Raw genomic sequence first — 17,491 nt, 5'->3', positions numbered from 1 at the left:
TTGATTTATTAAAATATTCCCATCCAAACCCAATTAACGAAGGTGAAGGCATTACTTTTTATTCAAACCTCGTACCAACTGAAATGCAATACAAGTGGTGGAAGATACATAAGTCAAACCAGGAGGACATTTGACACCAGATACAAAGAACGTGTAAGAGCATGGAAATGTAGGACAAAACATTCAATTTTTGGAGAGCACTTATACCAACACATAAAATTATAGACAGAGACATGGGCATGGAAATCATAAGGGTAAACAACAACAAAAACATTTCCCCACCTTACAAGGAAACTTTCTCATTCAAAAAAATGTAACAGAAAAGAAACAACTCATATGATCAGAAAAACCACACACTCTTTAAACTGATTGACCACTTAATATAACAAAATGACTCAAATGGCTCTGAGCACTATGGGACTCAACTGCTGTGGTCATCAGTTCCCTAGAACTTTGAACTACTTAAACCTAACTAACCTAAGGACATCACACACACCCATGCCCGAGGCAGGATTTGAACCTGCGACCGTAACAGCAGCGCGGCTGCGGACTGGAGCGCCTATAACCGCACGGCCACCACGTTAATATAACATTAAATGTACATATATAACCACAGGCTCCATTTACCACTATCATCTCATCCCAGGTTATAGCCTATAATCATCGTCCAGGACCAACTTGTAACGCCGGAAATGCATATCCTCCTATTTCCATCTATTGCACTGCAAGTTTTTTTCCTTATTTTGTTACCTGAAGATATAACATTTCTGTGTTTGTATATTGTAATTGTTTTACTATTTGTATATATATGCATTTATGTCGATGTATAATTGGTTTGTTTTGTGAATATTATTTGTATTTATACGCTGGGTCTGGCCTAGGGAAAACTATGCTATCGAACGAATACATCGATAAGTCGTGTGGAGAACGAAAGTGTTTAGGATCTTTGGTAGTGTTAACTCTGTCGCGTGGAGCGCGGGCAGAGGAGAGTTGGCTGGAGTAGGACGGTGGAGCAGGTGTGTTGTGTGACGCACCCGCGAGTTGCCGCGCTTTCGCGGTTAGGCAGCATGTAATTGCGCTCGACTTGCTATGATAGTTTCTGACACGGTGTCGCGGACGGGAAACATTAGCAGGCACACATCAAGAGCCCGTTTCGCCTGGTGACAATGTCGAGAAGAAGGCGCGCCAACATCCAGCTTCTGCAACAGCGATGGCCGACAATGAGTGACTGTCGCCACCTCCTCGACCGACGACTTCAAACCTTCAATCAACCAACAAGGAAGACTGGAAGCACATAAAGTTTTAGAACTGTACGGCAGACCTCAGCTTTTAAAATTGTTGCATCACAAAATTACAGCAACTTAGCATGAACCTTTGTTGCTCATTGCCCCAATAGCATTACCAAGCAGGGTCCCTTCCTTTTCCGAAATGAAACCGAGTGTCGTTGAAATTCAGACGCCAGCATTAAAGTAATATCATTCCATTTCACTGCTTTAATTTCAAAGTTCAGTTAAGGTATTCATATCTGGCTACAATATTTAGATTACACAAGTACAAATTAAGTGTGCGAGTTTTGTTAGCATATTTTAGCTTACCTGTGACTGCAGCTCAGCTTGGTACGTATTAAATGTTACTATTGTTAATTGTCCAGAATCATTTAATTAAAGTTCAAAGTTAAATCTCTTATTTATAAATTGCGTAGATTCAAGTAGCTTTTGAAATGATTGTTGAGGTAGCCCAAGACTAACCTTATTTTACTGAATTTCGTAGTGCTTCAGAAACAAATTTCACTATGAATTTCAGTCACTAAATTAACTTTCAATTTTTCCGGTTTTATTAATTCTTTTGTTAAATTAAGTCAGAGTGTAGCGAAATTTATTACTTCTGACAAACTTTCAGTTTTCACACAACACTTGTCAATCTTAAGTTGTCACTATTTTAGTGCTAATTATATGTGCAATAACCTTTCATTTTCAGTTATTACAGTATTTGTCCATGGGACTGGCGACCGTAATTTTCCCCAAATCTCAAATATCTAATTAACGCCAATTGATTGTTAACATGACGACCGCACATTTACTTTCTTTATTAATTTTACCCTTTTCTCGAAATTAATTTCCACCAATTTCATTTGCATTTTTCCTTTCATTTAGATGTAACCCTTTCCTCCCTCTTTACCGACAGATTAACTTCGGTGACGATTGCTTTTCCCAAATTTCCATTAGGTACATGCGGTTTAATTTTTCACTGTCATTAAGGTCGATAAGTGAGGGGGAGGTTACAAACTCCGCCCTTCACCCCACCCACCAACAAAGAAAGTCAACCCACCCCCACTCCTCTCACGCCTCTACCTATATACAAGATAATTTCAAAAATTTCATTAACACATATAAAATATCACACACACACACACACACACACACACACACACACACACACACACACACACACAGTAGTTTCACACGTCGGCAACACAACGTGAACGAAACCAAATGAACACACACAAACACTGTAGCAAAGCGGAATGAGAAACATTTAAGAAAGTGGAGTGTAAATAATGCGGGGAAGGAAATACTGCAGAAGGGTAAAAGCTGCCAAGAGCAATGTGAAACGAAGCCTTTCAACACCAACTGCTGCTAGCAAGAAGGGAAGGAACAGAACATGTAAATAAACACCATAAGCAATTTGCAGTCGAACTACATAAACAAAACGCAGTTTTTAACCTAAAACAACCAAAAAAGTACAAAACGTATGCATAAAATTTGCAGTATAACCACGGATGATGCTTTATAAATAAAACCGAAACGTGTCTGGTGTAAACCATTTTAATTAAATTGCAATCAGGTCAAGACGGATAACCTAGAGTAACAGACAGAAACGATTCCATCACTCATGCAGAGGTATTAACAGTAACCATAATAATAATAATAATAATAGTAAGAATATACATAATGAAACTAATAATAGTAATAATAAACAAAATAATGTTATTCAGTAACAATGGTGAGCCATGTGTGGCTCGTGTTGGTGGCATTGCTAGGTTGGCATCGTGTAATAGGAATAGTGGCGTCTCGTTTTCTTCTTCTGTTTACTGGCGCCACTATGTTTGCTAGCATTGTCTGTCCGTAAGTGACAGCAGCAGAGTTTATCAACATCTAGTACCGTGGTACTATCTTTGGAAGGACGCCAAGTGTTTTCTGGGGCGGGTGTGTCAGTAGTTTGGTTGGGACGGAGCTGGTGGGAGGCATGCCGGGACCGCTGGCAGCACGCACGAATTGCCGGATCGAGGGGATGCAGTTGTGAGGGCCACAACTTTGTTGTCCACCGGACCCAGGACGTTGAGTTGAGTGAACATTAACCCAGTAGTGAAACCTCCACTATTTTGAGATCACGCCGTTTGTTCGTGCATTGCTGCTCGGGGGGTTGCTGAGACGAAGAGTAACAAGTGGAATGTTTAGAGTTGGCGAAAATAATTAGACATCCTCCACTTCTTATTATTAATCATTGAATTCCTTGAGTTTATTCATGAAGTTCAACCAGCGGTATTTTTCTGCCTAGTGGCCGCTAACGCCCCAGTTGCCTGCCCTGGAGGTTAACAGATTTTCGCGGCAGTGTACTTTTCTTCCCCTTGCCGCTGCTGTCAGGTAAGGCGTGTAGCTCGACAGCCTCCTTGGTTGTGGTTCGGATATTTTCTTCTTTTGGACTACATTGGTCGTAGTGGTTCATTCTGCTTCTGCATGTTCTAAACACCGGATTCTGAAGATGCAGTGCTGTCCGCAGGTTCTGCCTTGTCTGGATTATTGCATCGTTGTGTTGGTTACCTGACGTTATGTAGATTTTGCAAGAGTGTTGGTCTGCATTTAAACTGTCAATAGTTTGAGTTGCTAACCGGTTAAGGAATACAATTCTTGGCTGCCTGTCTCATCGGTTGAAAAGTTGAGCGACTTTCCCAGGCCGATTCTTGGAGCACTGTCTGAGGCCCACTTCTCCCTTGGTGCGATTAGATTGTGATAATTGTTTTTTTTAATTAATTTTCAGTTATTACTATTGAGTTCATTCAGCCCACAAAGAGTTTGAATTTCTTGTCAATAAGGCCTTCAGCCGTGAATCCAAGTTGTCTTAAGAATTTTTAATCCTATATTGTCTATTAATAATAAAATATTCTTTAAAAATATTTTAGTATCTCTTGCAGAAGATTAACTGTTTTTAAGAATTTTCTAACCAGGACTTCAGCCGTTAAATTGTTTTTGAGTTATTACTATTGAGGCCTTCAGCAGACAAATAATTTGAATTTCTGGTCAATAAGGCCTTCATCTGTGAATGCAATTTGTTTTAAGAATTTTTTTTTTAGACATTGTGTCTTAACAGTCAAATTTGATAATTGTTCTTTATCGTCAACCTAATTTGCAATTGGTTCCAAATAAAGTGCACGTGATTTTTTTTAATAACTGAGTAGCCAACTGTAATTGAGTAAGGCCCTGTCCACACCAAATACTGCCTTCCCTAAGTCCCATGTCTCAAATAGCTTCACAATAATTGTTGCATACGAAGATGTGTGTGAAGCAAATTACTTTCGTACACGAAGCATATTAGATGAATCCCACAGTTGCACATCCACCCTGTACACTGCAGAATGAAAGCTCGTGTCTGAAACAGAACTTTGTCGAAGTTCCAACGGGTCGGGGCTCATCAACGAATTTAGCCATTATCCACCCGTGAAGGCGAGAATCATAGAAATGTGGAGAACACAACTGTTTATACGTGAGGGACTGCAGCTTAAGAAGATTATTCCATTGTTGCAGACTAATCTCTTCCAACGAATCTCGAACAGCATCGGATATTTTATGAATAATATGTTTTTATATTCTCAAGAAATTAAGATCGAGGGGTTGACTAATGGAGGTTGTGTTTGCTTGAATTATGTGAGTTGTGATTTTTTTCTTCTGGTAGGGCATTTTGTGCGTGCAGCTCACGAAGAACACTAGTTTCTTTGTGGGGCCCGTAAGAATCCAGTATTAGCAGGAGTTTCTCTCCACTGATTTGTTCCATTATCGCTTCTTGCAGAAAAGTGGTGAACAGCTATTTGGTCATTTTGCTGGAAGAGTGAGAGTGGACAATTAAGTTTAAAGTTGGGCACACAGACTGACGTGAATGAGTGCTCAAAGAACGAGGCTCTTGAAGGACAACAAACATCTTTGGCGGAAGTTCGCCCGTCTGAGAAAGCAATAGAATAACCGTGTACGAGTGGGTGTTCGCGTGAACAATCCCTAAAATATCTTAGAACCTCTAGTTGTAAGAGTGCGGCCCACAGACATCTCCTTGCTGAAACCAGTTTAGTCGGCGTTGTAGATATTTGCGTCTGTGTAGGTTGTCATGAGTGCGCGAGGTGCTTCTTGCCAGTCCTGTATCATTTTCTGGATGTCGTTTCTGTTGTGGTACATTTTTACTGTACCAAAAGATTTGATTTTAGGGCTACCAATGTCGTTTTTACGCTTTCAGTGCAACTGTCAATGGCGTTAAATCTCGGGAAATTTAACGGTCTCGCTTTTGTTTTGTCCCACAGTTTCATGTCTACCTCGTGAACACATCGAGCTTCCTGGTGGCGGTGTTTATAGGTCTCCGTCACATGCATTGTAATATGTTTGTACTTCTCCTTCACAGATATTAACACTTCACTTCCCCATTTCATACAACATACATCGTGCAGGACATCTAATGCGAAATCGGTTTTTCATTGCAGGCACCGTGCGATGTGCAAATATTTGGGTTGGCTTCGGCTGCTTTTTGACATTAAGCCAATATTTGAGCAGTTTGATTTTCTCGTTTCTTTAGTAAAATACTACCCTTTTCTCCTTCTGTGGTATTTCATCACTTCTGTCGCTTGAGGACTCTTCTGGTGACGGTAACGCAGATGTCCACTCTAGTCCATTCACTTGGTCATAAACGAACGATTCCGCTCCACCTTGTCTGTGCTTGTCGATATCTATTCTTTTCCCTCCTGTGACGTTCGACGCATTTCATCGATCAATGATGTCCGGAAGAAATACTGCACGCCTTCTCTCATCTTCAGTTATTTCTGCTTTTGCACGTACTCAACAGTCTCTATGCAAGAGTTCGACGAGAATGTCAATAACGTTTCACGGCCTCATGTCGCACAACAGTGGTACCTATAGCTTGCAGACTGGATAGCAACTGCAGATCCATTTGTCTGTGTGTGCACAAACAACAGACTCTAGCCTCAGTACCCATATCTAATCTACGCGGCGCTGCCATCTGCAGTCAGTTATTATTATTATTATTATTATCATTATTATTGTTGTTACTATTAATACTTCCGCACATGTGATGACTTTTTTATTCTATTGTGCCATACTGTATGTTTATTCTGTGAAACTACAAATGCTCTAGCTGCTTCATCATGAGTGGTGTGTGTTCTGTCGCAAATGTCCGACAGAAACCACGCCTATCTTTACAAATGTATTCTCTAGGCTTGCTACTTTCAATTAACGAAGCGAAAGCAGATTTCCGAAAGAACATTTCTTCTACAAACCCCGAAAAGTCTTTTTACATGTCAGGAAAATGTTCTCCCACGTAACAGTTTCATGCGTAAACAGTTAAAAGAATTGTCATCAGAGGGGATTAGCCCGGGATCCTTGGTACGACAACCTAATGCTCTACCAACTCATACTCATTAGTTGCTCACAGATATGATTTTTCTGTGCTTCGTAGTTCTGGTGTTACTTTTAATTACCGTTTATGGTTCTGTTGGACGATAGCACATAGTCTGAACTAAATCGGAGTTTTGGTTGATACTCTATCGACATACACTGTGTGGTACCGATCTGAGTGTCTGATATGTGGAGGTTTGGGTGTTAGCTAAAATCGATCTTCTGTTACAATATCGATAATAATATGTATTTACTACTTTTTTCAGTAATTTGCATCAATCTCTCTATAAATCTTGATGGCTTCTCTTTCAAAATGATTTCATCACGTCTACTGATTACCCCTTCAATTATAGTAAACTGTATCTTGTAGTAGGTTTTCAAAAGTTTATTCTTAGACAGTTTTCGCATACTGGTCGATCACTTATCTTGATTTGTATTGTGGGCCTCTGATTCAGTGGAACGTATTTCATCTCCAACATATATATGTCTTATACTAATCTCTTAATGGTTTTTATCTGAGAAGTATTTCAGTATTCCACCAGTAACATTATAACTACCCGACGGGCTTTTTTAATCTATTGGTAACTGTTTTAACAAAAAAAGTGGTAATAAGTGCCTACGTTCGAAAGTCTTACGTAGCAAGAAGGAAACCTTACTCTGCTACATCTGTCATTAGCTAACTGAACTAACGATAATATCTTCAACTACCCTTTCTTCGGTATCATGATATTGTATTGTGCATGTTTACTATCCATGCCGTGCTTCTTCCTCATTATGACAAGAACAAAATTTAAATAACACACACATAAGCAAACACAAGCATACACACACACACACACACACACACACACACACACACACACACATACACACACACACAAACACACACACACGCACGCGCACGCGCTTTCTCGCTCACGCACGCACACACACACACACACACACACACACACACACACACACACACGTGACGAGAGGTGAATGTGCTGCAAGGGTAACTGATCACTGATAGATTCGTTTATAAGAGCCATACCACAGCAGAGCGTCGGCGTTTGTCAGCTATTACAAAACAACTCTGTTTGTAATTCTAATGGCTAAAAATATTATCAGTTTACTATCGGTGTCGAACGTTGCGTCTAATATGAAATTCACTTCTTCAAGTTAGTTATCTTTATGGGCACTTAGACTACTGTAATTTTGTGTTAGTCAAGCAGCTGCTGGTCAGTGAAGGTGACTTTTGAGACAGCATCGTTTAATGAAATGTGATACCCATGCGAACTACATAGATATGTTGTCTAACACCCCTCCTGTCCACTTGTTGAATCAGGAAACAAGTAACTGAGTTTGTTACTGGCAGATGGCTTCGTGCAAATGTTTCACTACGGTACTGGAAAAGAATGAAAAGCACATTAGCATAGTCACATTATCATATTATTGAAGGTCATGTATTTCTTCGACACAATCACGAGCGTTTTATATCCAAATTAGAAGAGTCTCAAATGTACATACCACAAAATCTTAACATAAAGGAACGGTAATCTTAGATCTCTCACGTATGTATTTCGGCTTTCGGAGACACAAAATATAAAGTGGCTACTCTACTTTGCGGATACAAATAAGGTTCGTGGAAACAAAATTCTCTCGCTGCATCACATCAGATCGGTTTTCATTATTCCCTGAGAAGGGGATTTGAGTTCAGATCACTGTCCGAGTGTACTGACTCTGGTATCGTGTGAATCCCCTGTATCATACTACATGAAATCTGGGGGAAATAAAAGCAAGGCAAATATTTTTTTCATGCGCCACAACATTCACTTTGTCCCCCAATGACTTCCTTGTCGATAAAATGATAAACGCATAATCATGTTTAGTTATTACTTAGAACTTGCTCCTCGCACGTAAACGAACTTAATTGGGAAACTTTATTCTGCTCCTCTATTAAGACGAATAAATGTTCAATACTGTTAATTGTATGAGCAGTTGAGCTAGACGAATTCTACATATCAAAAAATGTTTTGGAACACCTCGGTACCGAGAATTCCGGAACCTGTACAGAAAATTGGAATGTAGATCAACATAAACATCATTTCCGCCCTTTTTATTGCTCATGAAAACCACAAATTGCATGTTGTACCACCATACAGCTAGACCTTCAGAGGTGGTGGTCCACACTGATGTACACACCGGTAGCTCTAATACCCAGTAGCACGTCCTGTTGCATTGCTGCATGCCTGTATTCGTAGTGGCATACTATCCACAAGTTCATCCAGGCACTATTGGTCCAGATTGTCCCACTCCTCAACGGCGATTCGGCGTAGATCCATCAGCGTGGTTGGTGAGTCACGTCGTCGATAAACAGCCATTTTTAATCAATCCCAGGCATCTTCGATAGGGTTCATGTCCGGAGAACATGCTGGCCACTCTAGTCGAGGGGTGTTATCATGAAGGAAGTCATTCACAAGATGCGCTCGATGGGAGCTCGAACTGCCGTCCATGAAGAAGAATGCCTCCTCGCCAATACGATGCCTATATGGTTACACTATCGGTACGTATCGTACAGCCGTTACGGCGCCTTCCATGACCACCAGCAGTGTACGTCGGCCCCACATAATGCCACTCCAAAACAGCAGGGAACCTCAACCTTGCTGCACTCACTGGACAGTGTGTCTAAGGCGTTCAGCTTGACCGGGTTGCCCCCAAACACGTCTCCGACGACTGTGTGGTCGAAAGCATATGCGACACCCATCGCTGTAGAGAACGTTATGCCAAACCTGAGAGGTCCTTTCGGCACGTTGTTGGGCCCATCTGTACCGCGCTGCATGGTGTCATGGTTGCAAAGATGAACCTCGCCATGGATGTCGGGAGTGAAGTTGCGCTTCATGCAGCCTATTACGCACAGTTTGAGTCGTAACACTACGTCCTGTGGGTGCATGAAAAGCATTATTCAACATGGTGGTCTTGCTGTCAGGTTTCCTGCGAGCCATAATCCGTAGGTAGAGGTCATCCACTACCGTAGCAGCCGATAGTCGGTTAGAGCGAGGCATGTCATCGACAGTTCCTGTGACTCAGTATCTCCTCCATGTCAGAACAACACCGCTTTGGTTCACTTCGAGACGCCTGGACACTTCCCTCGTTGAGAGCCCTTCCTGGCACAAAGTAAAAATACGGACACAATCGAACTGCGGTATTGATTGTGTAGATTTTGTAGAATTACAGACAACACGAGCCGTGTACTTCCTTCCTGGTGGAAAGACTGGAACTGATCGGCTGACAGACCCCCTCCGTCTAATAGGCACTGTTCTTGGGTGGTTGTTTACATCTTTGGGCGGACTTAGTGACATCTCTGATCAGTCAAAGGGGCTGTGTCTGCGATACAATATCCACAATCAACGTGTATCTTCAGGAGTTCTGGGAACCGGGGTGATGCAAAACATTTTTTGATGTTTGTAATTTAAGGTCTACTGCACGCCGAGGAAGGGAAACGTGATGGAGGTCGAGATTCGAGTAAAGAAGGACACAGGTTAGATTGATCTAGATCGACAGAATTTTGAATCTCTTACATGAGGATGGAACGTGCAGAATAGGTGTCGGGCTATTATTGATAAACGAAGAAGCATCTGATGCAGTAGGGGAGGAAGGTTAATGCAGACGGCATTGTACATGCGGAGATTAACAGATAAGATGAAAAACAAATGACATGCTAAAGAAATTACAAGGACATTCACAATATTTCACGTATAGAATTAAGATATTTCGATAGGTGGTGGTAAGCAATGGTATTAGTAATTTTCTGTATCGGTACTGTACGTAGTTTCTCTTATTCATCAAAATATTGCAGTTGTCTTGAAAAGGAGTTATGTTTTAATGGTGTTGGTTACAGGGTTTGTAATCATGTTCACAATAAAATGTGGTAAACAAGTTCATGGAAAAAATTAAATTCCACATCATTATATGAGAGTTACATCGCAACATATTATGTTCGTCGCTGGTTTTTAAGAAACGTTCATTTAACACGTTTATATGTTTCAAGTCATATGTAATAAAACGGGTGCACATCGTTCCACTCTTTAAGGCGCGGTTCATGACAGATGCACAGATGACAGAAATGTCTCAATGACATCATTACATTGTCCTATTACAAAAAAATATTCTTTTTAGGACATGGATTAGGCAAGCATCGAGCGTGTGAAAATGGTTTTTTTTCTGTACAGTAAACATTTGGTTTTTCAGAATATTCATCAACGGCAAACTAGCTGCTTCAAAAATGGTTCAAATGGCTCTGACCACTATGGGACTTAACTTCTGTGGTCATCAGTCCCCTACTACTTAGAACTACTTAAACCTAACCAACCTAAGGACGTCACACACATCCATGCCCGAGGCAGGATTCGAACCTGCGACCGTAGCAGTCGCGCGGTTCCGGACTAAAGCGCCTAGAACCGCTCGGTCACATCGGCCGGCCTATCTGCTCCGTTTCTCCTTGTTTCACTTTTTTCTTCATATGAATTAAAGAGTATGTCAGTAAAATCAAAGAACCACATTCGACTTCGTTTCTGACATCATCACTGCACATAAATGCGGAGCACCCGCGACCACAGTGCTCGAAACGACTGTTTCACGCCGTCGTGCCGCCAGTCGACGTAATATAATTCTCGCCGCGGTTGCATTACGCGCTCATGTATAGGTCAGTCACCACCCAAAGAGAAAAAGAAGGCTGCAGGTAGTGGAGCTCAAGTCGGTACTGTCCTGTTCTGAAATCCTTTGATAGACTTCCGCATGCCAGCATGGGAGACAAGCTACATACTTGTGAAAATAGGTATGAGATTGGTTCAATTGGCTCTGAGCACTATGGGGCTTAACATCTGTGGTCATCAGTCCCGTAGAACTAAGAACTACTTAAACCTAACTAACCTAAGGACATCACACACATCCATGCCCGAGGCAGGATTCGAACCTGCGACCGTAGCAGTCGCGCGGTTCCGGACTGAGCGCCTAGAACCGCTAGACCACCGCGGCCGGCTATGAGATTGGAATGCAAGCTTACCACTAAATAGAAATCGCTCTTAATGGCGAGACAACGGCAGAAAGGGATGTAGCGTTAGGCGTAGAAAATACAGCAAGAGTTTGCAGATGACCAGATTTTCATGCAAAGACATTTGACTTCCGTTTGTGGCAATATAGTGAAAGGCGAGTATATATATATAAAGAAGATAATGTTGAGCTAAATAATCGCCGAACAGCAACTAGAATGAGTCATAATCACCGTGTATCCTGGAGTATCTGTCCGGATATATTCAAGATTGAGTGAGCACAAAAATGTGGAAATGTAGGAGCGGGGACGTACCAGAATTGATATTTATCGGGAAAACGCAAAGCATGTGTGGTTCTCCCACGATAGACGCCACTTACAAAAGCTCTCTTCGAAAACTTTTTGAGTGTTGTTAGTCGGTTTAGGATCTTGAACTACTTGAATCAGTGAAAGTGAGACTGAAAGTAAAAATGAGAGCTCCTCGATACGATACGGTTTTATCCTATCAACGCGATTACGTCATATAAATTCTAGAGTGCACTGAGATACGTTACATGGAAAGTGCTGAGCAACTCGTAAAGACTTACTCTTCAAAAAAAAAAAAACTTAACGTCTACCCCAATAACTCCGACATTAGCCTCAGACAGAAACACAGGAGTATACAGAGTTTACCTGTGATACTGCTTACTGTATACAGTCGGAAAGGGGGATAGGTTTCTACCTGTAATACTGGTTATTGCGTACAGTCGGAAAGGAGGAAAGGTTTCAGGTATACCATTTATCCTGCATGGCGGCTCATGGAACTAGGATGGCAATACTGTATTTCTATTTTTATGTGCTGTCAAATGCCGTTAAAAAGATACATAGGTCCAAAAAACAAAACATTCGTTTCAATTACAACCGTACCAAAAAATCTCGACCTTCTACGTACATTGACTTTTAGAGAAACATATCTCCATGTCTTCAGAAGTTTATACTGCATTACGGACATCAGTACTGGGTAGGACACCTTGACTAAAGTTACCTGTCGGCATTAAATTTCATCCTGTCATGATAAGGCATATAATTTTACGATCATGTTAATTTCGCGAGATATGTGTGGGAGGAAAATTTGGAAAGGAAATTTAAGTTCAAGAGGAAGAAACAAGCTTACAAGCTTGAGGTTTACCGATAACATTGAAATCCTCTCAGAGACGACAAAGGACTCGGAACAGCTGTCGAACGGAATTGACATTGCCTTGGAAAGAAGTTACGAGATGAATATCAGCAAAATAATAACAAGGGTAATGGAATGTACTCAAATTAAATCAGGTGATCCTGAGGGAGTTAGATTAGGTAATAATAGACTAAAAGTAAGAGACAGACATAAAAATAATTGCCAAAATGGAAAGGATATAAAATACCGACTGGCAATAGCATAAAACGTTTCTGAGAAAAAGATATATAGAATATAAATTGAAATGTTAGAAAGTTTTTCTGAGTGCATTTTTCTGGAATGTAACCTTGTACATAAGTGAAACAAATATTAAATCGTACACACAAGAAGTCAACTGAAGCTTTTGTAATTCGATACCACAGAAGAATGCTAAAGATTAGATGAGTCGATCGGGTAACAAATGTGGAAATTCTGAAGCGAATTGCGGAGGAAAGAAATTTATGGCGCAGCTTGACTAAAAGAAGGAATGTGTTAGTAAGAAACGTCCTAATGCATCAAGAAAACACCAATTAAGACGTGGACGGCAGTATACTGGGATATAAATTGTAGAGGGAGACCACGGCTTGAGTAAATTCAACTGGTCCAAAGGCATTTAGTTTGCAGTAGTAAAGCAGAAATGAAGACGGTAGTGCAGTATAGTGTGGAGACTGCATCAAAGCGATATTAGGACTAAAGACAACAACAAAAATGTAAATAAAATTATTCAGGATATGAGACCGCATTGTTATTATTTAAAATTCTTCGACATTCCGGCCACTGTTGAAATTGTCTTCCTCAGAAAGTCCATTTGCATCAGTAAGTAAACAAAATTATTCAGGATATGGTACCGCATTGTTATTATTTAAAACTCTTTGACGTTCCGGCCATTGTTGAAATGGTCTTCTTCAGGAAGTCCATTTGCATCAGTAGGTGAAGTGTCGCAGAATTTCGGGTACTGAGAATATGTTCACTATAGCTGGCAACGTTAATAAGAAAGTTAATGTCTCTAGTCGTCACTTCGTTACTAACAAAGTTAATTTCGTTAAACGTTGAAGCTTTACTTTGCAGGAGATTTACCGGAAGTTAATGTTACTTGTCAATAACTTGTAATAGTAAACTTTATGTTGTTGGTGAAGTAAAATGAGCAAGTGAATCACACATATTACCGTTGCTTAAATAAAATGTTTTGGTTGGGGATGTTTAGGTAGGATATCGAAGATAAATTAACCAAGTTAATCATTTAGTTTTGTAATTATTTAACTATCAATGTTAAATCACAGGAGAATCAAACTACAGGAGAATCGGATTGTATCTGACGTAAGGTGCATATTTTCCTTCATGAACATCAACATGTTTAAGTTTTCATCGGAGAGCGAGGCTTCCTTAGGTGACAAAATGTTTTTCACCATAGAAAGAAGTCGTTCGGCCGCAGCACGTGAGAGTATACAGGTTTTAAAGTTTTATCAGCTTCTCAAACGACTTCGATTCGACAACTTGAAAAGGAATCATGTTCGTAACAGAGAAGTATACTATGCATAGGTCTACATTAACTTGCAACACACCGCTGCGGTTTGCTTCAGTGTCAAAAGACTCTCCAACGCTTCTCTGTCGTATGCTTTTAACCAAATTACTGCTTCTCTTCCCCAGCTGTCGGTATCTGAATGCCAAGATTGATTTTTCTTTTTGGCTTTCCTCTGCCGAACCTTGCCTTCGCTGTTTATTGAAACGATACATATCGCGTTTCACGTGCTCTCGTCATGTGTTGTTTCAAACTGTTAAGGTCCGATGTGTGAACCCTAATTGTTGATTTTTTAGGCAACCACAGTTTACAATATAAAAGCATTTGTTCTCCCAATCTGGATACAAAATTAACGTATTCACCTAAATGCGGCCATAGATTTTCATTAGGTGGAGCTCTAGGATAAGACACCATGATTTAGTTTCCCACAGTCTAACTAAAAAAGAGTTCTACTTAACGCGAACTCAGTAAACAAAGAATAATTAACAAACAACACCTAGTTATTCTCGCTCGTACTCGATTGTTTGCAACAGTCGTGTGCACTCCGGCGTCGGCAGACAACTAAGTCATCTTAAAGGGGTAGAACCTGATTTTTGTGGTCGGTGTGGCATCATTTTTTGTCGTAAGTAATAGACACCTAACGGACGTTAAACGAACTCATAGAGAGTTAACGGAAGTTAAAGAGTCTGTTAATTTTTTTCCTTTTTCTTTTTAAATTAACTTAAAAGTTAAGCCACTACTCGGAATAGCAATACCACAAACTGAGTCCGCCTTGTTGCAAACACCGTGTTATTTGTTTATTTATTTATTATCCCAAACTAGTTTCGGCGAGAAATATCACCATCATCAGTGGTTTTTTAAAAATCTTATTTACTGTATGCTACAGCATGTTTTAAGCTATTATTGGCGCTGTTTGTGACATATGTGATATTATGGAACAAAAAAAGTGCAAAAGTTTTGTTTTTCTGTGTATTAAGCAGCCATACACCATCCGACGAACATGACATGATGTTCGCTAAGTATAAAAAGACGGCAACAGAAAAAGAGCACAGAAAATATGTCACAAACAGTGCCAATAATAGTTTAAAACATGCTGTAGCACACAATACATAAGAGTTTAAAAATAACCACTGATATGGTGATATTTGTCGCTGAAACTAGTTTGGAATAATAAAGAAATAAACAAATAACACGGTGTTTGCATCAAGGCGGACTCAGTTTGTGATTTTACTATTTTTCTATGCAAACACGGACCAAATGGAAGAGTTCCAAGATAATATTATGGTTACTCGGAAAGTTAAATGTATTCATTGACGTTGATGGATTGTCGGTCTTGCGCCCAACTATGGCGGTCACATACCCTGAAGAATATTGACTGTGACAACGGCGACGGAAGCTTACGCTTACAAAAAACAACAGTGTGAGGGGAGAAGCAATTACTCTTCACAAAAAGTAAGCTCTTGGAATTTTAATGGCAGAGATCTCCGTTCTGCACGCCTCTCTTGTAACTTCTTCTACTGGAACTGAATAGGCATCTCCAAGGGTCGTATCGGAATATACTTCTCTTTATCGAATAGTCTGTACCCTGACAAGTAACAATTATATTACGCTGCATTTGCCACTTATTAACGGTCTTCACCTTGTATCTGTTACAGTGCAGACACTTCGCTCTCCTATTCATGTAGAAGAGCTGTGAATCTACTGTAACTGAATAGACATCTCCAAGATTCGTATCGGAATGTACTGCTCGTTATAGAATATGCTGTACCTTAACAATTAACCACAGTATAACGCTGTACGTGCCACTTATTAACGGTCTTCACCTTGTATCGGTTACAGTGCAGACACTTCGCTCTCCTTCTCATGTAGAAGAGCTGTGAATATTGAGAGTGGCTGGAGTCGCGGCCGCTGACTTGTAATCCCGGACATAGCGGCACGCGGGTATAGTATTGCGTACCTGGCCTGGGAGTGGTGTGCGTTTGGTTCTGGCGCAGCCGGGTGGCCCCGACTGCCGTGCCGAAGGCGGCTCGAGGCACCCTCTCGCCGGCGGCGGCGGCGGCGGCTGCCACGGCGGCCAACACGACGAGGAGCACCAGCAGTGGTGACCACATTCCGGGAGCTCGGGCTCGTCGCGCCGCCATCTCCAGAGCACTCTGACGCTCCACTGCGGAAGAAGTGGAGGAGGCGAAGCAGCGACGCCGGCAGCGGTAGGCTGGCAATCCGCAGAGGGGCTTCGGCGTCGGCGCCGCTCGCAACACGGCCTAATGCCGCGCATGCGCATTGCTGCGGACCGGTTTCGCGCGCGCCACGCACGGCCGTCGACCTCGGGTTGGAACTATCCCCGCGCATCACCTGTCAACGGCCTCTGGGGTTGCTCTCGATTTGCCCCGTGGCATTTTCGAGACAAGTTTAATGAGGATGTGAGACACTGAAAGAAAAAAAAAAAAAATTGGCGCCAGGTACGGCTTGTGTTTATCGGAGACAGAGGTACCTCTAGAGACCATAATCGGAAAGAGCACGTGCCTGTATTTGTTGGTTGCATATTTTACAAATCAGAGGGCCGATATTAAGACAGGCTCTATCGCCAGAGGCCCACGAGAAAGGTTCGACGTGGTGCGTACATCACAGCAGGTGACACTGTCTTGCTAGTACCAGCAGTCGTCTGCGGCGGGTAGCGAGTAACTATTTAAGACGGGCCTAATAATTCTTCACCGCGCGTTTAAATTCAAGTAAGCTTTCGACAGAGTCACGATCTTTAGTTTATATTTTATACGCTTTTCTTTCCAATTGATCCTCACTGAGCAGATGCCCTGGGACTTGGAACACGTCAGAGATTCTGGTCGTATGTAAAGTACACAAGCGGCAAGACGCAACCAATACCTTCGCTGTGCAGTGCCGATGGTACTGATACCGACGACTGTGTCGCTAAAGCGGAGTTATTGAACGCAGTTTCCGAAATTCCGTCACCAGGGAACACGAATGAAACATTCCAGAACTTGAAACACGAACAGCTGCTACCATGAGTTTCTTAGAAGTAGATACCTTAGGGGTTGTGAAGCAACTTAAATTGCTTGATACGG

At 41.4% G+C, this 17,491-nt stretch overlaps 1 protein-coding gene across 1 annotated transcript in view; it reads right to left on the bottom strand.

The window, feature by feature from the left end:
- Positions 1–16,605, bottom strand: part of LOC126268021 (uncharacterized) — a 93,987-nt gene extending 77,382 nt beyond the window's left edge. The window contains exon 1 of the mRNA XM_049973434.1: positions 16,369–16,605. Within this exon, the coding sequence (XP_049829391.1) occupies positions 16,369–16,552 (184 nt within the window). The 5' untranslated portion in view covers positions 16,553–16,605. The remainder of the gene's footprint in view (positions 1–16,368) is intronic.
- Between the last annotated feature and the right edge of the window lie 886 nt (positions 16,606–17,491).

Source organism: Schistocerca gregaria, chromosome 4, assembly GCF_023897955.1.
Source record: "Schistocerca gregaria isolate iqSchGreg1 chromosome 4, iqSchGreg1.2, whole genome shotgun sequence".
Classification (NCBI taxonomy): domain Eukaryota; kingdom Metazoa; phylum Arthropoda; class Insecta; order Orthoptera; family Acrididae; genus Schistocerca; species Schistocerca gregaria.
This window is presented reverse-complemented; position numbering and strand designations above follow the sequence as displayed.